Source organism: Chenopodium quinoa, unplaced genomic scaffold, assembly GCF_001683475.1.
Source record: "Chenopodium quinoa cultivar QQ74 unplaced genomic scaffold, ASM168347v1, whole genome shotgun sequence".
In the NCBI taxonomy this organism is placed as follows: domain Eukaryota; kingdom Viridiplantae; phylum Streptophyta; class Magnoliopsida; order Caryophyllales; family Amaranthaceae; genus Chenopodium; species Chenopodium quinoa.
Genome location: NW_018743050.1, coordinates 2,576,155 through 2,594,132, shown reverse-complemented (window position 1 = coordinate 2,594,132; position 17,978 = coordinate 2,576,155). Strand labels below are relative to the sequence as shown.

General features: G+C 34.9%; 2 protein-coding genes across 4 annotated transcripts; one reads left to right on the top strand and one right to left on the bottom strand.

The window, feature by feature from the left end:
• Window positions 1-3,837: 3,837 nt before the first annotated feature.
• LOC110730917 (alpha-L-fucosidase 1-like) lies at window positions 3,838-8,162 on the top strand. Its single transcript, XM_021910747.1, has 3 exons — window positions 3,838-4,737; window positions 6,125-6,361; window positions 6,953-8,162. The coding sequence occupies exons 1-3, from the start codon at window positions 4,166-4,168 to the stop codon at window positions 7,746-7,748; spliced, it is 1,605 nt and encodes a 534-aa protein (XP_021766439.1). The 5' UTR covers window positions 3,838-4,165; the 3' UTR covers window positions 7,749-8,162.
• Window positions 8,163-8,925: 763 nt separating this feature from the next.
• Window positions 8,926-16,697, bottom strand: LOC110730915 (protein-lysine methyltransferase METTL21D-like). Of its 3 annotated transcripts, none has more exons than XM_021910744.1 (10): window positions 16,564-16,697; window positions 14,959-15,026; window positions 13,242-13,308; window positions 12,209-12,274; window positions 11,381-11,474; window positions 11,097-11,213; window positions 10,826-10,926; window positions 10,257-10,331; window positions 10,070-10,162; window positions 8,926-9,559 (listed from the first exon to the last, which is right to left on the bottom strand). In XM_021910744.1, exons 2-10 carry the CDS (start codon window positions 14,970-14,972, stop codon window positions 9,272-9,274), a joined length of 915 nt encoding a protein of 304 aa, XP_021766436.1. In that variant the 5' UTR covers window positions 14,973-15,026; window positions 16,564-16,697; the 3' UTR covers window positions 8,926-9,271. The 3 variants fall into 3 exon arrangements, with proteins under 3 accessions (XP_021766436.1, XP_021766437.1, XP_021766438.1); XM_021910745.1 differs by lacking the exon at window positions 16,564-16,697 and adding an exon at window positions 16,445-16,559; XM_021910746.1 differs by lacking the exons at window positions 14,959-15,026; window positions 16,564-16,697 and adding an exon at window positions 12,600-12,720.
• Window positions 16,698-17,978: the final 1,281 nt, after the last annotated feature.

The following is a 17,978-nucleotide window of genomic DNA, read 5'->3' as shown; positions in this document are numbered from 1 at the left end:
TTCAGTTGCTATTGCTCTTGATCCTCGTTATAAGTTGTTTCGAGTGAGACATATGTTGAACTCGTTGTATAATGATGAGGCATGCGACGAAAAGATTATGATGATTAAGGAAGCTTTTTATGACCTTTATAAATTTTATTCTACTGCATCTAATACAAGCTGCAGAAATCCTGCCTCTTCAAACACAGCTCAATCTGAAAATTCTAATCGCACGTTGAGATCTCAAAATATTTTCACGGTATTTATGTTATACAATATACTCAATGTTAATGGTAGTCTTCTATTTTTATTTGTAATGTCATAATTTAACTTTTAATAAAAAATCTGTTTCAGTTGCATGAGGTTGATGACGAATGTGATGATTCAACTAGATGCCCTCTGGCTGATCTTGAGGCATATTTGAATGGACCTCGTTCGCGATTAATTCAAGGGGAACATTTTGACGTTCTCAAGTACTGGGAATCTCAAGCTTCTTCTCTTCCTATTTTAGATAATATGGCAAGGGATGTTTTGGCCATTCCTATTACATCGGTGGCCTCTGAATCTTCTTTTAGTTTGGGTGGTCGTATTTTGAACAAATATAGGGGTAAACTTTTGCCAAAGAATGTTGAGGCATTGGTTACCACCCAAAATTGGTGTCGTGGTTATCAAGCGGATGTTGAGGAAGACGTCCTCCTTATTGGTAAAGAGATTGAAGCCGAAAGTGATTCATCTGCATAACTGGTATTTGTGTCTCATTGTGGTTTATTTTATCTTGAAAAATCGTTGCCCTTGTCATTTATTTTCAGACTTGCTGGCGGCATTTTTCAAGACTTTTAAAATCGTTGCCCTTGTCATTTATGTTGAGATTTAAATAGTTAAATGTATTTTGGTACTTGCTGGCAGCATTTCTCAAGTTTTTGTTAAAACAACCATTGCTCAGTGATGTAAATCTGAGAGCAATTTTAAAAAACAAAAGCTATAATTTTGAAGTTGCTTGAACTTGTTATGAGCTGCTGCCTGCTGGTAGTGCTTTTGCCTTTTGGTTGTTGTCTCTGAGTTGTTATTGCCTATATTGTTGCCTGCATGAGCTGGTTCCTGCCTCCTGCCAGCTTGAGGTGCTGTGTTGCTGCCTTTTGTGTTATGAATTTATGATAAGTTTTGTTGCTGCTGTTTCTTATGCTTGCTGTTTTAATTTTTCTTGAATCATCGTTGCCCTTGTCATTTATGTTGAGACTTCAATGTATATGTACTTGCTGGCAGCATTTTTCAAGTTTTAAGTTAAAACAGTCATTGCTCAGTGATGATACAATAAACGTAAATCTGAGAGCAATTTCGAAAAACAAAAATAAGTTCCTGCTGAGTCCCTTCTGCTTATATTATTCCTTGCTTCTGATAAGTTGCTGATCTGTTATTGCGTGTGCTGGTTCCTGCTTGTTGATGCTATTTTCTCTGCTCTTGGGTGTTGTGCTGCTGCTTCAAGATTCCGCTCCCAAATCACTCACATTCTCAATCCTCCCTTCATCTTATCATGTATCATTTTTTGCAACCCTAAACTTGATGATGTTTCAGTTAATAAATTTGAAATCTAATCTGGGTAGTAGTGATAGTAGTTTCATTATGTATTGGTATATGTATTGTGAATTTTAATTAATGAAAATGGTGACTTTTTTTAATTGCTTGTTGATATTACTCTAATTTTAATGTTATTTATCTGCTGGATTTGTGGTAATGTTATGAAATAATTGTGGCTACAGATTTGGGATGCCTCCGTATTTATTAAAATTCTTTTACTTAATATCTGGTTTAATTTAAGAAAAGCTAAAAAAATGTGTTTTATAAACATTTTAGTCCTCCCCTTTACAAAATACTTGTATAAGAAAGTTTTATAAAGTGATAATGTGAATGATTGTACGCCTTATTAACTAGTACAATAATATTCTAATGCTTATGCCCACTTGTGTAACGCAATCTCATACATCTCCAATCTTATGTTACCTTTGAGGCTTTGAGTGTTATTGGATGATCATGAATATCTTTATGAAGGAACAATGAAGATAATTTGGGTGGACTAGCATTATTACTGGAATGAAAATGATACAAATGATATATCTTGTAATTAAAATAAATAAGTAATCTGAAACGATATTAATAATGCCGTTGGCCTAGATCTAGGTGATATAAACCTTTGTATAAACCTACGCCGTTTGATTAGATCTACATTTATTAACATTAATTGTATTTACTATTTAGCCATTTAGGTTGTAAATAATTCAATTTGAATTAAGCAGTTTGTAATCGGATCAATTTAAACAGGTTGCGATTCGAAAACAGTTCGATTTTAACGGTTTAACGGGTTATGGCAGTTCAATTTAGACGGTTAGCGGATTATAACGGTTCGGTTTATACGTGCGGTTTAAACGGTTAGCGGGTTACAAATGGTTCGGTTTAAACGGTTTTTTTTTTTCGGTTTAAACGGTTTCGGTTTATAAACGGTTCGGGTCATTAACGGGTTTATAAACCATTCGGTTCGGTTTCGTTTCGGTTCGGATTTGCGCAGTTTGGTTTGTTATCGGTTTACGGTCCGTAACGGGTTGACCTTCAGCGGTTCAATTCGGTTTCGGTTTGATATTGAACGGTTCAGTTCGGTTTTCGGTTTATATTTATCGGTTTATAAACGGATCGGTCCGTGATGGTTCGGTTCGGTAACGGGCGGTTTCACGGTTCGGTTTGAAAAGTCCCACCCCTAACGTTAGTAGCTTGTTTGATTAGGAAATATGGTATAAGGTAAAAAACAATCAAATATGTGTTGTGCCTAATAAGCGAATTGGGAAGTTAGGGTTGGGATTGACTACCTAGTACCTTGATAAATATGGAAGCTCGTTATTGTTACTAAGCTTGGTAGGCTTTACATTTGAAAAGTCAATTTATTTATAACATCTATACTAATCTACTTAGTATTAAAAAGCGTTCCTAAGAAAATTTATGTGTCATGTAGACCCATTTGTTACGCCATGTCATCCGCTCAACTTCTCAAGATTTGAAATACGACCTCTAATTCTAAAATTGAGTGTCTTACCATCAAACTATGTGATATTTTATGTTATCTTATGAATTAATTTTTTACACATATATAACAAATTTAATTAAAAGAAAATATGTGATGACTCGAGTTAACGTTCGGCTCAAATACTAGTTAGTCAATAAGAGATAATCAAGTTAAATAGGAAAAAGAGCTAAAGAAGAATAAGTTTTAAAACCAACCTATATTACGTATTAGCAATTTAGCATATACGAAGATTACGAACTACAAGTACTTCTCTATTCCAAATTAATAGAAATGCTTCCTTTGATCAATTTGCTAATGCATAAATGCAATCGAAATAATCACAAATTTTATTTTTTATATCTATTTGTATAAATGTTTGTCAAAGTAAAGTTTGATAATATGAAAACTCAAAACGTGTTGTCTAACAGAATATTAAAAAAAAAAAAATTAATAAATTATTTTTACCAACAAAACTTCTAAAACTTTTATTTTACCACAAAATAAAAAATAAAAAATTATTTTTTACCACATCCCATCAAAATAACCGGTAAACATAACATAATTTTTTAAATTCTTCGATTTTCGTACCAAATACATGATTTTTAAGGGTTTTAGGGGGCATTTTAGTCCTTTGAAATCAATTTGTGGTCATAATTGACAAAAAATGATTGAAAATGACTTGTTTTGAGTGTTTAAAAGTATCTTGATTTGCATGAAACATGCAAAATGAGGCATTTTCGATCATCTGACCTCAAGTCACACCCAAAAGATCAAAATGTCCCTCTAAACCTACGAAGAACATGTTTTGCGCACGAAATATGAAGATTTTTTTTAAACCGTTAGATTTAATGGTTTTCTCGACGGTAGATGATAAAAAAACAACTTTGAGATTTTTTTTTTTTTTTTTTTTTGGTGTGTTAAAATGAAAGTTTCAAAGGTAAAAAATACTTTTTGTGAATTTTTTTTTTGGTAAATGTAAAAAAAAAATCCTAAGTTTTTTGTCTTTTACTTTTCTTAGCAATTTAAAAAGAAATTTTTTTAAAAAATACACAGTAGTCAAACACACAAAAACTTCAAAGTCTCCGTTGATTTACTGGTTCAATTCTCCCTCATCAGTCATCATTCTGGGTTTCCGCCATGGATAAACCCAATAAAAAGCTCAAAGCTCAGTTCAAATTCCAACCCATTTCACCATTAACACTCTTCTTCATCTTCTCTCTCCCTTCTTCTTTCTCTCTCCTCTACCTTCCTCCTCCACCATTACCCCTCCTCCCCATCCCCACCTCCCAGCAGCTTTCATGGCAGCTCTCAGAAATGGCAATCTTCCTCCACTTTGGCACCAACACTTTCACCGACTCCGAATGGGGCGACGGTAAATCCGACCCATCTATCTTCTTTCCCTCCAATTTCGACGCTAAACAGTGGGTTGCCGTCGTTAAATCTGCCGGGTTTAAGAGGGTGATTTTGACGGCGAAACACCATGATGGGTTCTGCCTTTGGCCGTCTGATTACACTGATTATTCTTTGAAATCGAGTAATTGGCGAGGTGGGAATGGCGATGTAGTGGGTGATTTGGTTGTTGCTGCAAAAGAGAGTGGGATTCAATTGGGGTTGTATCTCTCTCCTTGGGATCGCCATGAAAGTTGTTATGGGAATACTTTGGAGTATAATGAGTTTTATTTGGGACAAATGACTGAATTGCTAACTAGGTAATTAACTATACAATTTCTTGTTTTTGCAATTTATTGAAATTATATATTACAGTTTACAGTAATGATTAACTTAGATATACAGCTAATCAGAACCTATATTATAGAAACACATTATAGAGTATGCATGTTGTTTTTTTCTTGAGTTTTGTTGCTGTTGTTGCTGCTGCTGCTGCTGTCGTTGTTTTCTTCAGTTTTGTTGTTATTTTCTTCAGTTTTGTTGTTGTTGTTTTCTTCAGTTTTGTTGTTGTTGTTGTTGCTGCTGCTGCTGCTGCTGCTGTTGCTTTCTTCAGTTTTATTGTTGTTGTGGTCGTGGGCATGGTCGTGATCATGGTCATGGTCGTGGTCGTGGTCGTGGTCGTGGTCGTGGTCATGGTCGTGGTCGTGATCGTGATCGTGGTCATGGTCGTGGTCATGATCGTGATCGTGGTCGTGGTTGTTGTTGTGGTGGTCGCTGTGGTTGTGGTGGTTGTTGTTGTTGTTATTGTGGCTATTGTTGTTGTTGTGGCTGTTGTTGTGATTGTTGTTGTTGTTATTGTTGTGGTGTTGGTGGTGGTAGTGGTAGTGGAAGTGGTAGTGGTTTGCCATTGTTCTTGGTGCCAGGTGGTGTTGGTGGTGTTGCCGTGTTGGTGCCATTGTTCTTGGTGCAGAAGTATGTACTAGGCTTATTTTGTATCTTCTTTGTCATGGCTTAAATAGTGCAATCAAACTGCACCTTGCTTTATCATGTTTGGTTAATGCTTAAAGCAATATTTGCAACTGGCAAAAATAATGAACAGTATCTTCTCTTCAAAGATAATCTAATAGAATATGCAATTTTCGAGTTGTAGCAATCTGTAATGAATTTTCAATCTCCCTTGATATCGAAGCTAACGAACATATAGTGTAATGGGTAAGGTAAAATTAATCTTTTGTGTTGCTGTGGTAATATGCTGCCTATGGATTTTAATCTTTTTCTTTACTAGTGTGTTGATTGAACAATTGTCCATCTATCAATCTGCATTGTGCTTAGAAGTTTTATTATGCTCAATTGTCCAATCAACACTATATTCATAAGTCATAAAAGAAACTTCATAGTAATTTGTTCATTGGCTTGAGACTTTTAATCCTTGGTTCCTATTGGAAATTTACATTGTTTCGTATATCTCCCATTGTGCCCAGCTGCATGAATTAGGATGTAACACTACCTTTGAAATTAAAACCTCTGGTGTGACGGCTGATTATCTAGCACTAAACACTCTGAAACTTTTTAGATAAAAGCATGTTTTTACCCCTTTCTGGATCATAACTCCTAAGTAATTTCTGGTGTTGTTAAATGAAGCTAACGATCATAACTCCTAAGTAATTTCTGGTGTTGTTAAATGAAGCTAACTTCTTGATGAAACAGATATGGGGAGATCAAGGAGGTATGGTTGGATGGTGCCAAGGGAGAGGGGGAGAAGGATATGGAATATTTCTTTGACATCTGGTTTGATCTAATTCATCAACTGCAACCCAAAGCCGTAATCTTTTCTGATGCTGGACCTGATGTTCGGTGGGTTGGAGATGAAGCTGGTGTTGCTGGATCAACTTGCTGGTCTTCTTTCAATAGGAGCGCTGCAAAAATTGGTGGAACTGATCCCCAGTAAGTTAACTTAGACCCTGTTCTTATTACCTCAGAATGAGTAAAGTTAAGTTTAATTTAGTTCTGACCACTTTGATTCAGGGTTTACACAGTCTACACCTACTGCACACATTTTCATATTCCTAGGAGAATTACTTTGTATTTCACTGTCTGAAAATGAAAGAAAGCAACAACATAATTCACCATGTACATATATACATTACAGATTTACAGAGATACATAAACATGCGTCTATTGATAAAAGCCCGTGTGTCGTCTTATGGAAGAGGGAGGGGTAAATTCCAGCTGTTGACCTAGTTTTTGGTTATCTAAAAAAGTCTGAAGAGTGAAAACCATTGATATCATATAAGATTCAAACTTCAACTACATCTTATATTGATTTTTTTGCTTCTTTGGTACAGAAAAATAGTTGCTTAGATGAGACCAATCATTGACTAAATGCAATCCTTTTGTCACTATGTAGGATATAATTTTAAAGTGCAATAGTATTAAAAGCTAAATTGCATTCTTCCGTGGGAAAGGCGTTGCATTTTTGACATTATTCATTGCAGCTCAAGCTAACCTACCCATTATACTTATTGAACCTAAAAGGTATTCACGGGAAGGAGACCCACGAGGGCATGATTGGGTACCTGCTGAATGTGATGTCTCCATCAGACCTGGTTGGTTTTGGCATGCATCTGAATCACCAAAATCTGCACTGTCTCTACTTGACATCTACTACAAATCAGTAGGCAGAAATTGTCTTTTACTGCTAAATGTTCCCCCAAACTCCTCTGGTCTTATATCTGATGAAGATATACAAGTACTTCAAGAATTCGCTGAGCTTCGGAGCTCTATTTTTTCCAATAACCTGGCTAGGCATGCCATTGTGTTTGCCAGTAGTACACGAGGAGATAGTGATTCTCGCTTTGGTGCCTCCCATGTTCTTGAAGAGAATATTTATACATATTGGGCCCCAGAAAAGAACCAAGCTCATTGGATATTGTATTTAGACTTGAAGGATATAGTCGCTTTCAATGTCTTGCAACTTCAAGAACCAATTCAACTAGGGCAAAGGATCACATATTTTTACATTGATATTATGAAAGACAAGGGGCAATGGAAGAGAATTTTGGATGGGACTACCATTGGATACAAAAGACTCTTACAATTTCCGAGAGTGGAATCTCAGTACTTGAGGTTGGTGATTGAGAAAGCTCGTGGAGACCCTCTTATTTCCTTTGTTGGGGTTCATATGGATCCTTATTTAACCCTAACAAGCATATCTGATACAAGTCATACAACCAAAAGGCTGCCATCAAATGGAAACGATTTATTGAGCAAGTTTAAAGATACTCTCTATTCTATACCATACAGAAAGATGTCTCTCAGATCTCAAATTTAGGTAAGCCTTACTATGGGAGCATATCATACTGTGGGAATCCGGTGGGATGCATTCCACCTTTTTTTCCTCTGCTTTATTACGGTCCTTGATTGTACTTCAACATTAATCTCGGAGTAAAAAGTTCAATGATACAAGATCGAAAGTTTAAATCAAGCTTTGCCTCATTTATTCTTCTGAGTGGCAAAAGAAAGTGTATTAATCTCGATGTGTTTATCCTAAACATCCATAGTGCATATGTTTGTACCATTTGTATATCAATGATTCAATCACCTGTGGAAAGTGGAATACTCTTTCTGAAGCGAGTATTGTTGTATGTTTGAAATGATTACAGAAATGAACAGTTTGCTCGATGTACACTGTTGGAATTTGTGATTCAGAGATTTTATTATTAATGCAAATGCTGTGTTTTTACTACATTATGTAACTAGTTCTGAAATTCTTACTATTACAATTGCCATGTTCTGCTGTTTTTCTGCAATTCCATTTCATTCAGTTAAAAGGTTGAGAAAACTCATAATGTGCGGCATGATACATAAATTTGTCGTCAAGGGAATCCTTTAATAACGACGTTCATGAGGTGGCGCACAGCCTTGTGAAGTACGATTCTCACATGACTCACCCTCTGAAATTCCATTACTTCCCAGATGGCGCTGTGGATGCTTAGACAAAGGACAAGAGAGTGAATTGGTTTGAGTTTTTGAGGTCTACAAGCAAGCTTCTGGGTACACGCTTTGCTTCTTCCTGACCTGGTGTATTTATGATGCTTTATGCAATGTTAATGCTGCTATGACAATATATAAATGGTGTTTACTATCATAACTTGTGATCAACGAAATTACAATAATTAAATACATTAACATTCAACTCTTACAACATATTTAGGGCAACAGGTGTTTACTATCATCACTTGTGATCAACGAAATTACAATAATTAAAATACATTAACATTCAACTCTTACAACATATTTAGGGCAACAGGTGTTTACTATCATCACTTGTGATCAACGAAATTACGATAATAACATTCAATTCTTACAACATATATAGGGTGTCGCCTGCAGTACTATAATCGAAGCTGGAAATTGTATGATATGGAGTGTACGAAACTTTTAATTATCCAAAATGAGTTTGGTAAAGGTCTAGTTCAAGCAAAGAAATAAAACATCATGATAAATAATTAAGCAATAAGAGACTTTTTATTCGTTGCTCAATTTAAATTGGTTATATCATAGATCAAGGGTCTTACATAAATAATCTCTAACCTTGAAAAAGAAGAAAAAAAAAAAAAAAAGGTGACCTCTATTCCTCTATTGCTGATAACTAAAGTACTAAATTTTCTGAATGACATATATTTCCAGTACTTTGCTTAACAGACAGACAGCAATAAGTAACTGCATTATGTTCCAATGTTGGGGTTGTGGATATCAAAGAGAGAGGAATACCACAGCAATATCTTAATTCTGTGATGATGTAATGATGGAAGCACATACCAACAGTAAAAGACAGCAAGTCATGGTAACTTTTTAGTTGATTTTAACATCACGAAGAATCCGGGTGGCACCACATCTTCGCACTTCCCAGTCAGTAAGATCTCGGCTTGACTCTCCTGTGGAATCCGAGCAACCTCTATCGTTTTTCTCACCCTCAACTTCATCCACCCCGTTAGTCTTTCCTTCACTCTGGTTACTTTCTCTCTCTACAGATTCGGATGCTTGATTTTTCTCTTGATCTACTGCCAACGTAATTCCAGCAGAATTTTTTGGTTCCATTAAATAAAGCTGAATACTCGGATGCTGATACTTTCTGTCCATCTGCAACCACAAAAGAGTTTCAGAGTTGGGCATCTATGTAAAGACTATTCAACGAAAGCATACTTTGAAGAAAAGGCTGTTAAAAAAAACAATTACAGTTTTATTAATCTTGTGCTTAACTTGATGATCTTGAAATTTAATACGGAGCATATGTACATCTTCGAAGGTAGTAAATATCATTTCGTTCAAAAGTTCAAATACGTTTACTGAAAGCCAAATTCTCAAACAATTTATTAGATGGGATAAAATCAAATGTTTTAATGATCCTTCCTAAATGTAGTGAGGTAGTAGGCTTCTTGCTAGCCTTCCCAATCAAGGGAGTAACGATAACAATTTGTTCGACAACTGCAACTTGCAAGGACAAGGTAACAAAAACCTATGTTAAAATGTGAGGGTAACGTTATCTATGTACATTAAACCCAACCTTAGTCCTTGCCATGCAGGAAAGGGCCTCATGAAGCAAGATATTAGGTCAACAGTGATTGGTTTTGGATAAATAAAGTGATGTACCTTGGTTCTTGGAACAGTTTTGACATCAAAGTTGCTCTTCCACAATTGAAGCATTTGTTCGTGGACACTTGTAGAACGTATCTCATAACCCAACTGTCCAGTAAAAATTTAAACTGCTAACTTATACTTGAACTGAAACAATTGCTACAGTAATACTAAATATAGAGTTTTTTTTTAACATCTTTACCACAATGGTCGTGCGTGGTCCTGACAAAGCATGTATCGTTTGCAGCAGTGGATCAAGGAGATGTTCAGCATAAACCTGATATCCACACACATCAGAACCATTGCTTGCAAAAATTTATCTATACCACATTGTTATTTGTTGCTAGTCCTATACCATAGTCCTCCAGAATATTATTTTGCAGATATGCAAACAGACAAGCTATAGAAATAAAAATAAAAAAGAAGGCCCTAATCTGCCCAACAGTCACCTTTTATTTATCAAAATAGAAGAACAAAAGGCCAACTAGATATACCATGTAAAGAAGAATGTAATTACCATGCACATGCCTTGTTTCATGAACAACGTAGAGTGGCTGGGTAATCTGTATAGACTGTATTATCAGTTCACATAAGTCTTCCAAAACTGACAGAAAGTTTGGATTAACACCTAAAAACCTTTCTATTATTTTTTTTGGACTTTTGCACTCCAACAAGTTTTAATTTTACCATGTCCCACCGCAGTTACTTTTGGTCATAAGCTTATATACCTTGATGCCTTGAAAGGGATAATATATATGAAAAGATACATACCACATCAGTGCCGATCACAAAATCATATGGAGGATCCACAGCTTGTATATGATCCTTATTACCCCAATCCAATTCCGCAACCTTGATAGAGCCGAATGAATCTGCAGTGCAACTCTTGCACAAGTTAGATACAAAATAATACAGAACATTGATGCCAACAAAGAGTGAAGGGTAGAGGAAATATAAAGAAGAAATAGGTTTTAAAAAAATCCAATATTATATCACTGCAGAAGTGAAAATTTAGAGCATATATCATATTGCTCTTTACTACCTGCATTGGCATTTGCCTGCATGATCCATGAAGTATTACGTTCAACATTTCGCTGTAGCAGAGGCAGAACTTCTTTCTGATCAGTTGTGACCACTTCACATCCTAACATAGCCATCCCTGGTTGCCCAAAAAGAAATTTAAAGGGATGAAAAAGAATAGATACATTATCAAATTTCTAGATAATGAAGACGTTGGGATGGACCCATTATTCTCTGAAAATGTTATACTACATTGGTTTCCAACTTATGCTGAAGACAGACATCTAAGGAGCAGGTATAACATACCAAAGCCAGCTACTCCACAACCTGCTCCAAGTTCAATAACTCGCTTTCCTTTGAGTTTAGATGGACAAAATCTCCCTTTTCTGCTATTCCTTTCCTGAAAAAGTGAGTGAATCATCAATAGGAAACATCTCAAAAAATTTACTAGTACACTAAATGCCTAAGATATAAGAAATTTAATAGTCCAATGGCATGGGCAAAGCATAGAGTTTATACCTAATACTCACAAGTTCTTATTAGGTGTGAAAGTCAAACATGTATAAGGACAAGCCAAGTATAATCATCCTAATCTGCCATTCTTTTCCTTGAAAAAATTGATACAAACAGAATGCATCTCACAAATCATCAATATATGTGAAAGCCTAGCATAAACACAAGTCATAAGTTGCTATACCATGTTAATTTCTAGACAGATTTAAGAATGGACAAAATTCAGCAAATCAGCATACTGTTGCACAGTTGACGACATCCATGGGTCCGTGGCAAGATACAGTCAACTTAAATCACCTCCCCCCACCCCCAAAAAAAAAAAAAAAAAAAAAAAAAAAAAAGCAAAATTCAAAGTAAAATATTACAGTTATAATTGAAACCAAAATACAACAATTGCATTTACAGCATACTAAACTCACATTCTCACCTAACCTTACATATTAGCCCATCAAACAAAGAAGATAATAAAAATGTTCTAACTTACTATGTGGTTATGTTATGCAGTCTAACTTTATAGCGCAAGATAATAATATGTCTCAACAACGATGACAACAAACCCAATAATTCCAGAGATTGCATCAAACTTTTAAGATATATATAAGCCTAGGAAAAGAAATATACCAGATACTTGGCAAATACCATTGATGCATCCCATACTGTAGTTCCCAAATGCTTGGAATTTGGATCCTGTCACAGCAAAGGAGAAAAAAAAGGTTCTACCAAGAGTTATCAAGGACAGGAGAAAACAGGAAAGTGGATATATGTAGTATAATTTCTTGGGTAAGGGTGGACAAATTTATACAGAATGATTAAAGGCTAAAATCTGTAGAAGTTTATAAATTAAATTACCAAATCAATAAAATTTTCGAAAAATAAATTTCAACTCATCCAAGCAGCCAAAAAAAAACTCCCTTAAGCTCTGCATAGCGGAAATTTGTAATGCTATCTCCCAATAAATACTTCTCTAAAATTCACAATAAAAATCTAAGGAAATTCTGTGTTAGAAATTTACAGTTATATGGATAGGTTAATTTCTTAATGCCAATGGCTGTGTTTTTAATCAAAGCTCAAGCTCAAACCCCAAAAAGAAAGCTTCATCGGCAAACCAATGCAAATTCTTCTACAAGCATTACCTGAAAACATGTATTCAAATGAGTTTGAGGAAAGCATTTTTTAGAAACAAGTCAAACAACTGCAGTGTGAACCACAACTGCAACAACTACATATGCTCTACACAGGCTGCATGAGGGTGTTCTACAGCTCCACTTCTCCTTTTCATAGTAATTATCTCACTTTTGTTCTGGTAAATTTCGATTTGAGTTTCCTAACACTCTTAAATATTTATTATCTCCGCACATTTAATGCACAAATCAACAAGAAAAATAATCCTATTAAATTCATTTACATTTCTTGATTTGTGGAGTAAAATGGAACAACCAAGTACTCTGAAATAAGTTTTGCAGAATGATATCCACATCATAAAACCCATCACTTTCCGAAAAAGTAGTAATGTCAATGACAATATTTTTTTTGTTGAGCCAACAAAAGTGAAGCCATAGAGCCCCAAAAAAGAAGAATTAATGTTCGGAGAGTTAGATTCCTAGGCGGGTAGAAGGAGCGTGCCTATAAAACTAGACAGGAAAAGGCAATGTACCTGAGAAAATTGCAATTGATTTCCCAGTAAGTCTATTGTAACAACTGATGTGTCTGGCAGATTCAACCTGCAATAGCACATCAAGATAGTGTAAGAAGCTAATCAGCTATTCTAAGTTAGAAACCTGTCATAGTAGCTCTACTCAATTAGTTAACTACAGTTTTTGACATGTCAAGCTCTAGTATGAATGGCAACAAATCAGATTTGAATCAGGTACAGCCATGTCTATAGGCATCTATTTGAAAATCACCAGTACCCACTCCCATATAATTGTTAATAAATACATCCATATACGTAGCCAATGATAGAACTGAGTATACAGATTATCTAATAGATATTCCGATACTTTATTACTTCTTCCAATGCTTTTGGCAATGATTTACAACGTGATTGGATCATACAGCCATAAAGCTAAATAAAGTACTCCATATATCATAAAAAAATATTTATCAGGTCTCTGCTGAAACACAGATCAACTACAATATATGCATTTCATAACAGAAGACAACACAGTTGTTTCCAAGCCCTGGCATAGATATCCTATAGTGTTGGTAAAAAAAAAAAAAAATCAGTAGCTCTATAATACAAGCATATGTTATCTGGATATGCGTGTCCTTTGGGCTAATAATATAAGTGATGCAATGTCACCCATATGTAATTTGAAAATCCATATCCTAATTTAATCCATATGATTTATTGGACTCCTACTTTTTCAACATATCTAATTTGCATGGAGACAAATCGGACAGCTACAGGTGGGCCTGCCAACCCTACTGCAAGCATAAGCAAACTTTACATAATGATTGGTAAAAATTACAAGCACAACACTAAAATACACTTGGTTGTACTACTTTTCACTTGAATCAGTTGAATTAATAAGCTATGTTTCAGTCTTTCAAAAAAAAAAAAAAAAAAAGCTATGTTTCAGAAATGAAATTTTGGAAAAAGAGTGAATGACATTAGATGATTAAACTGAAATATACGGAATGGAAAGTAAATTTATACTACCTCTGTTTCGTTTTATTGCAACTTTGGAATATTTTATATCTCACAAATAATTCTCCAAAGTTGCAACTAACACGAAACGTAGGTAGTAGTTATATCTCACAAATAATTCTCCAAATTTGACATGTTCAAGTTGACACCTCCTCAGGTACTGAATAACATAAAATCAAATCCCAGTAGAAAATGCATAGGTCCTTAAAGATTGTCTGGAGAAGCTTCATGTTGGTGAACTCTAAGAACTTTAACATTATATCTAATTGCATATATGCAATACACAAATCAAAATATCATATCCACATCCTTCCTCTTGATTGAACATGGCCTTCTATCCAGAATTCTTAGTCCCAAACAGTTCTAGTATAAAACCAGAATTCTTAGTCCCAAACACTTCTAGTATAAAAAGAAACAAGAAAATCTCTTTTGGATCTAGATAACTACTCCTACATTCGCAAAATACTCCATAGAAGAGCAAACAAATGCTCAATAGAATTCATAGTATATGAGTATATCCATTTTTGTAACATGGCATGGATGAAGGCATAGTCAAGCATTTCTCCTGAAATATGCTATGGACCACCTTTATAGATATATAAAAGCATGACATATACATCTAGCTTATAATCAAAATTATACACCTCCTTCATGAAAACTGAAGAGGGAAGTCATTGCAAATAAAATTCAGACAAACTAATCATAACAATAACCTAATTACCTGTCAGACTCCATACTTGCATCTATTCCAAAATCCAATAGCTTGCAGTTAATTTTTTGCAGTGAGGCCTGTGACAATAGACCATAATAAGTAAGTAGAAAATAGGGAACCATTAAATTTTGATAGAATGAAACTACTTGCACTTATAGGATTAAAGCTTTGATTGATTGATTGAAGACTGCTTGCACTCATGGAATGAGCTATGCTTCATAACCAATAAAGTAGCACTTAAAAGGTTCAAAAAGCCATTTGTACCCACATAACATATAAATTTGAGATTTGACTATACAAGCAAAGCGTCTATACTCTATATAGTTCATCAGAAACTATTTTTTATTATTACCCTTGTCTCAAATGTAAAAAAATATGCCAAAGTTAGCTAATTTGCCGAATATATAAATTTAGCAACGATTTTTTAATAACTTTTATCTGATCTCTTTCTTTTCATCGTCTATTTTGGAAAGTTGAAGCCCCCCTTACCAAAGATGAGCTAGGGGAGATTCAGACTGTTTGAAAATCAGAAAATGGCCAATTTACCCAGGCCCCCTTTGTTATCCAAATACCTGAATCCATTTGCAGGGTCAGATATATGTATCAAAAATTTAAATTGAAGAGTTGGAGTAACAGAGCTAGCAAGAACAAACCTATCTACATGTCAAGCATAGGGTGGAGGACAGGAAGTATTACACCATACAGCGATGCTCAATACCTAAAACTCGAAAGGCAGATTGAGACGTGAAGGGTTTACATCATACTGTGATCCTGCTAATCCCCGTTTAATGGTCAAGCTTTACGTGAGAACTACTTAAACAGTAAAGAATTGGAGTACTTCGGAAATACGTACATTATGAAAAGCTTCATCACTGGGGTCTAAATCAAAATTCTTTTTTCGATAGAAATGAGAACTAGAAAGCCACTTCTTTGTTAATGAGCTACAAGCAAAGTTCAAACCACATTTCAATGTCATACAATTTTGGAACTACCAGTTTTTCTGCCAGGATTATTAAAATAAATAATATTATAAACATCATCTGCCTTACTGTAAATCTGTAATACAACCGTCTCACACAAAAATTACTTGTATTGTAACTTACAATCAATACACTGTAAGTTCAGCTGTAACAAAAATGTTTGGAAAATTTGGTAATTTATAAACATACCCATAAAAGCTAGAATTGCAAAATTTACATCTTTAAAAGATAATCCGAAATTTATCAGCAACCGCCACAATAACTAAACGCAACTAGTTCTGCTATTTACCACATATGAAGCTTAAAAAGAAGAATCCCAGATTTTAACAGTAACCATCAAAAATACTACAAATCATGACGTTGGAGCTATTAATTTCAGTCTACAATCAAATTAATCAGATAATACCAAAATAAGGAGTAAAATTTAATAAAAAGTAAACTTTTTTATCAATTGAATGCACTTTGAGAGCCAAAATTAAAATTGAATTATATAGAAGATGAAGTTAGAGAAATACCCAGAAATAAAAATTGGAAGTTAGAGAGGAGAGAAAAAGTTTGTTGCAGTTAAAGGGGAATTGGATTGATTGATTGAGTGATAGAGAAGTTGGATGTTGCCGAAAGAGGATGAACTCACCTGGGGGCTGGCGGCTGAAAAGTACTACTCCGCCGGACTGTCTACCGGTGATTATTCGACAAGGTTGTCCAATGGAATTGACTAATTGATTATTGAGTTGGTTTGCCAAAAAAAAAAAAAAAAAAAAAAAAAAAAAAAAAAAAAAAAAATAGAGTTTTATATATATACTACCTCCGTAACTTGCAAACGTGACTAAAGAAACGTGTCAACTAAAAAGAAAAAATGCAAATTACAGCCCAAAAATCTTATTAATTGTAAATTGCAGCTCGATTCAACATTTTCATCGATTTACATGTCGAAAAATATTCGGTTTAGAAAAAATGAAAATTAAAAATCCAACCTTTGCTCGTTCTTCTCTTAAAATCCAACCTTTGGTTAATATCACAAAAATTCAACCTTTATACCCCACCTTCATCTAGAGATTCATTACATGTTGATGACCGATTTTTATAAGTTATATGCCACGTGTCAGCTATTAATAGGTCAATTATCTTTTTAATTATTAAAAAACAAAAATAATTTAGAAAACCCAGCCCCACCCTCCTTCCTTACCCAACCCGTCCCCACCGGCCACCGAAACCCAACAAGGCAACAACCCCACCGAAAAAACAATTTTAAAAAAATTAACAACCACCATTCCACTAACCAACCAATAACACCACCACCTCCAATCATCGGCGACCCTAAACCGACCTATAGTCATCCCCTATAGCTGGAGACCCTAAACCGACCCCTAGCCCCTACTGTAACACCCTAGAAATTCCTTTCTTTTAAAATATCTATTTTGCCTTGTTTAAAACTTTAAATAGGAATATCTAAGACATTACCGCCAACGTGAAACACAGTTAAGGCAACTATCAAACACACAACGGAAGACTGATTTCAAAACCATTCAAAACAAGTCAACTTGAAAAGTCAACCAACGAAAGTAAAGTCAAACCAAAGTCAAACGAAGTAAAATAAAAATCAACCTACAACTTGGAACCATTGTAGGGCCTTATTAAAACCAAACCGAACTCAAAACCTCTTCGTTAGCCACTGTAGGGAATATTTCAAGCATTAAACCCCTAGCTTGAACCCCCACTGTGATCATACACTAAAGTACGGTGGCGTCCAAAAGGGAAGAAGATAGAGCAAAAGAGTCGCCAATAAGTTTTAGGAACTTGTGAACCGTTCATAGGATGAAGGTTACACCCCTTAACGATCCAAGAGATCGTCAACTCCATAAGGTCTAGAACCAAATAAGGGTTCGGGGATGAAGGTACAAATCCAACCTAAAACAGATTGAACCTGCCCTAATAATAGGCCTCTACTTTATTCTGATCGTATTTATGTGCGCTTTTTAATTAACATGCAATCAATAGGATTAACCTAAACCTGTTTATCTATGTTGGTTGAATATAATGCACAAACAA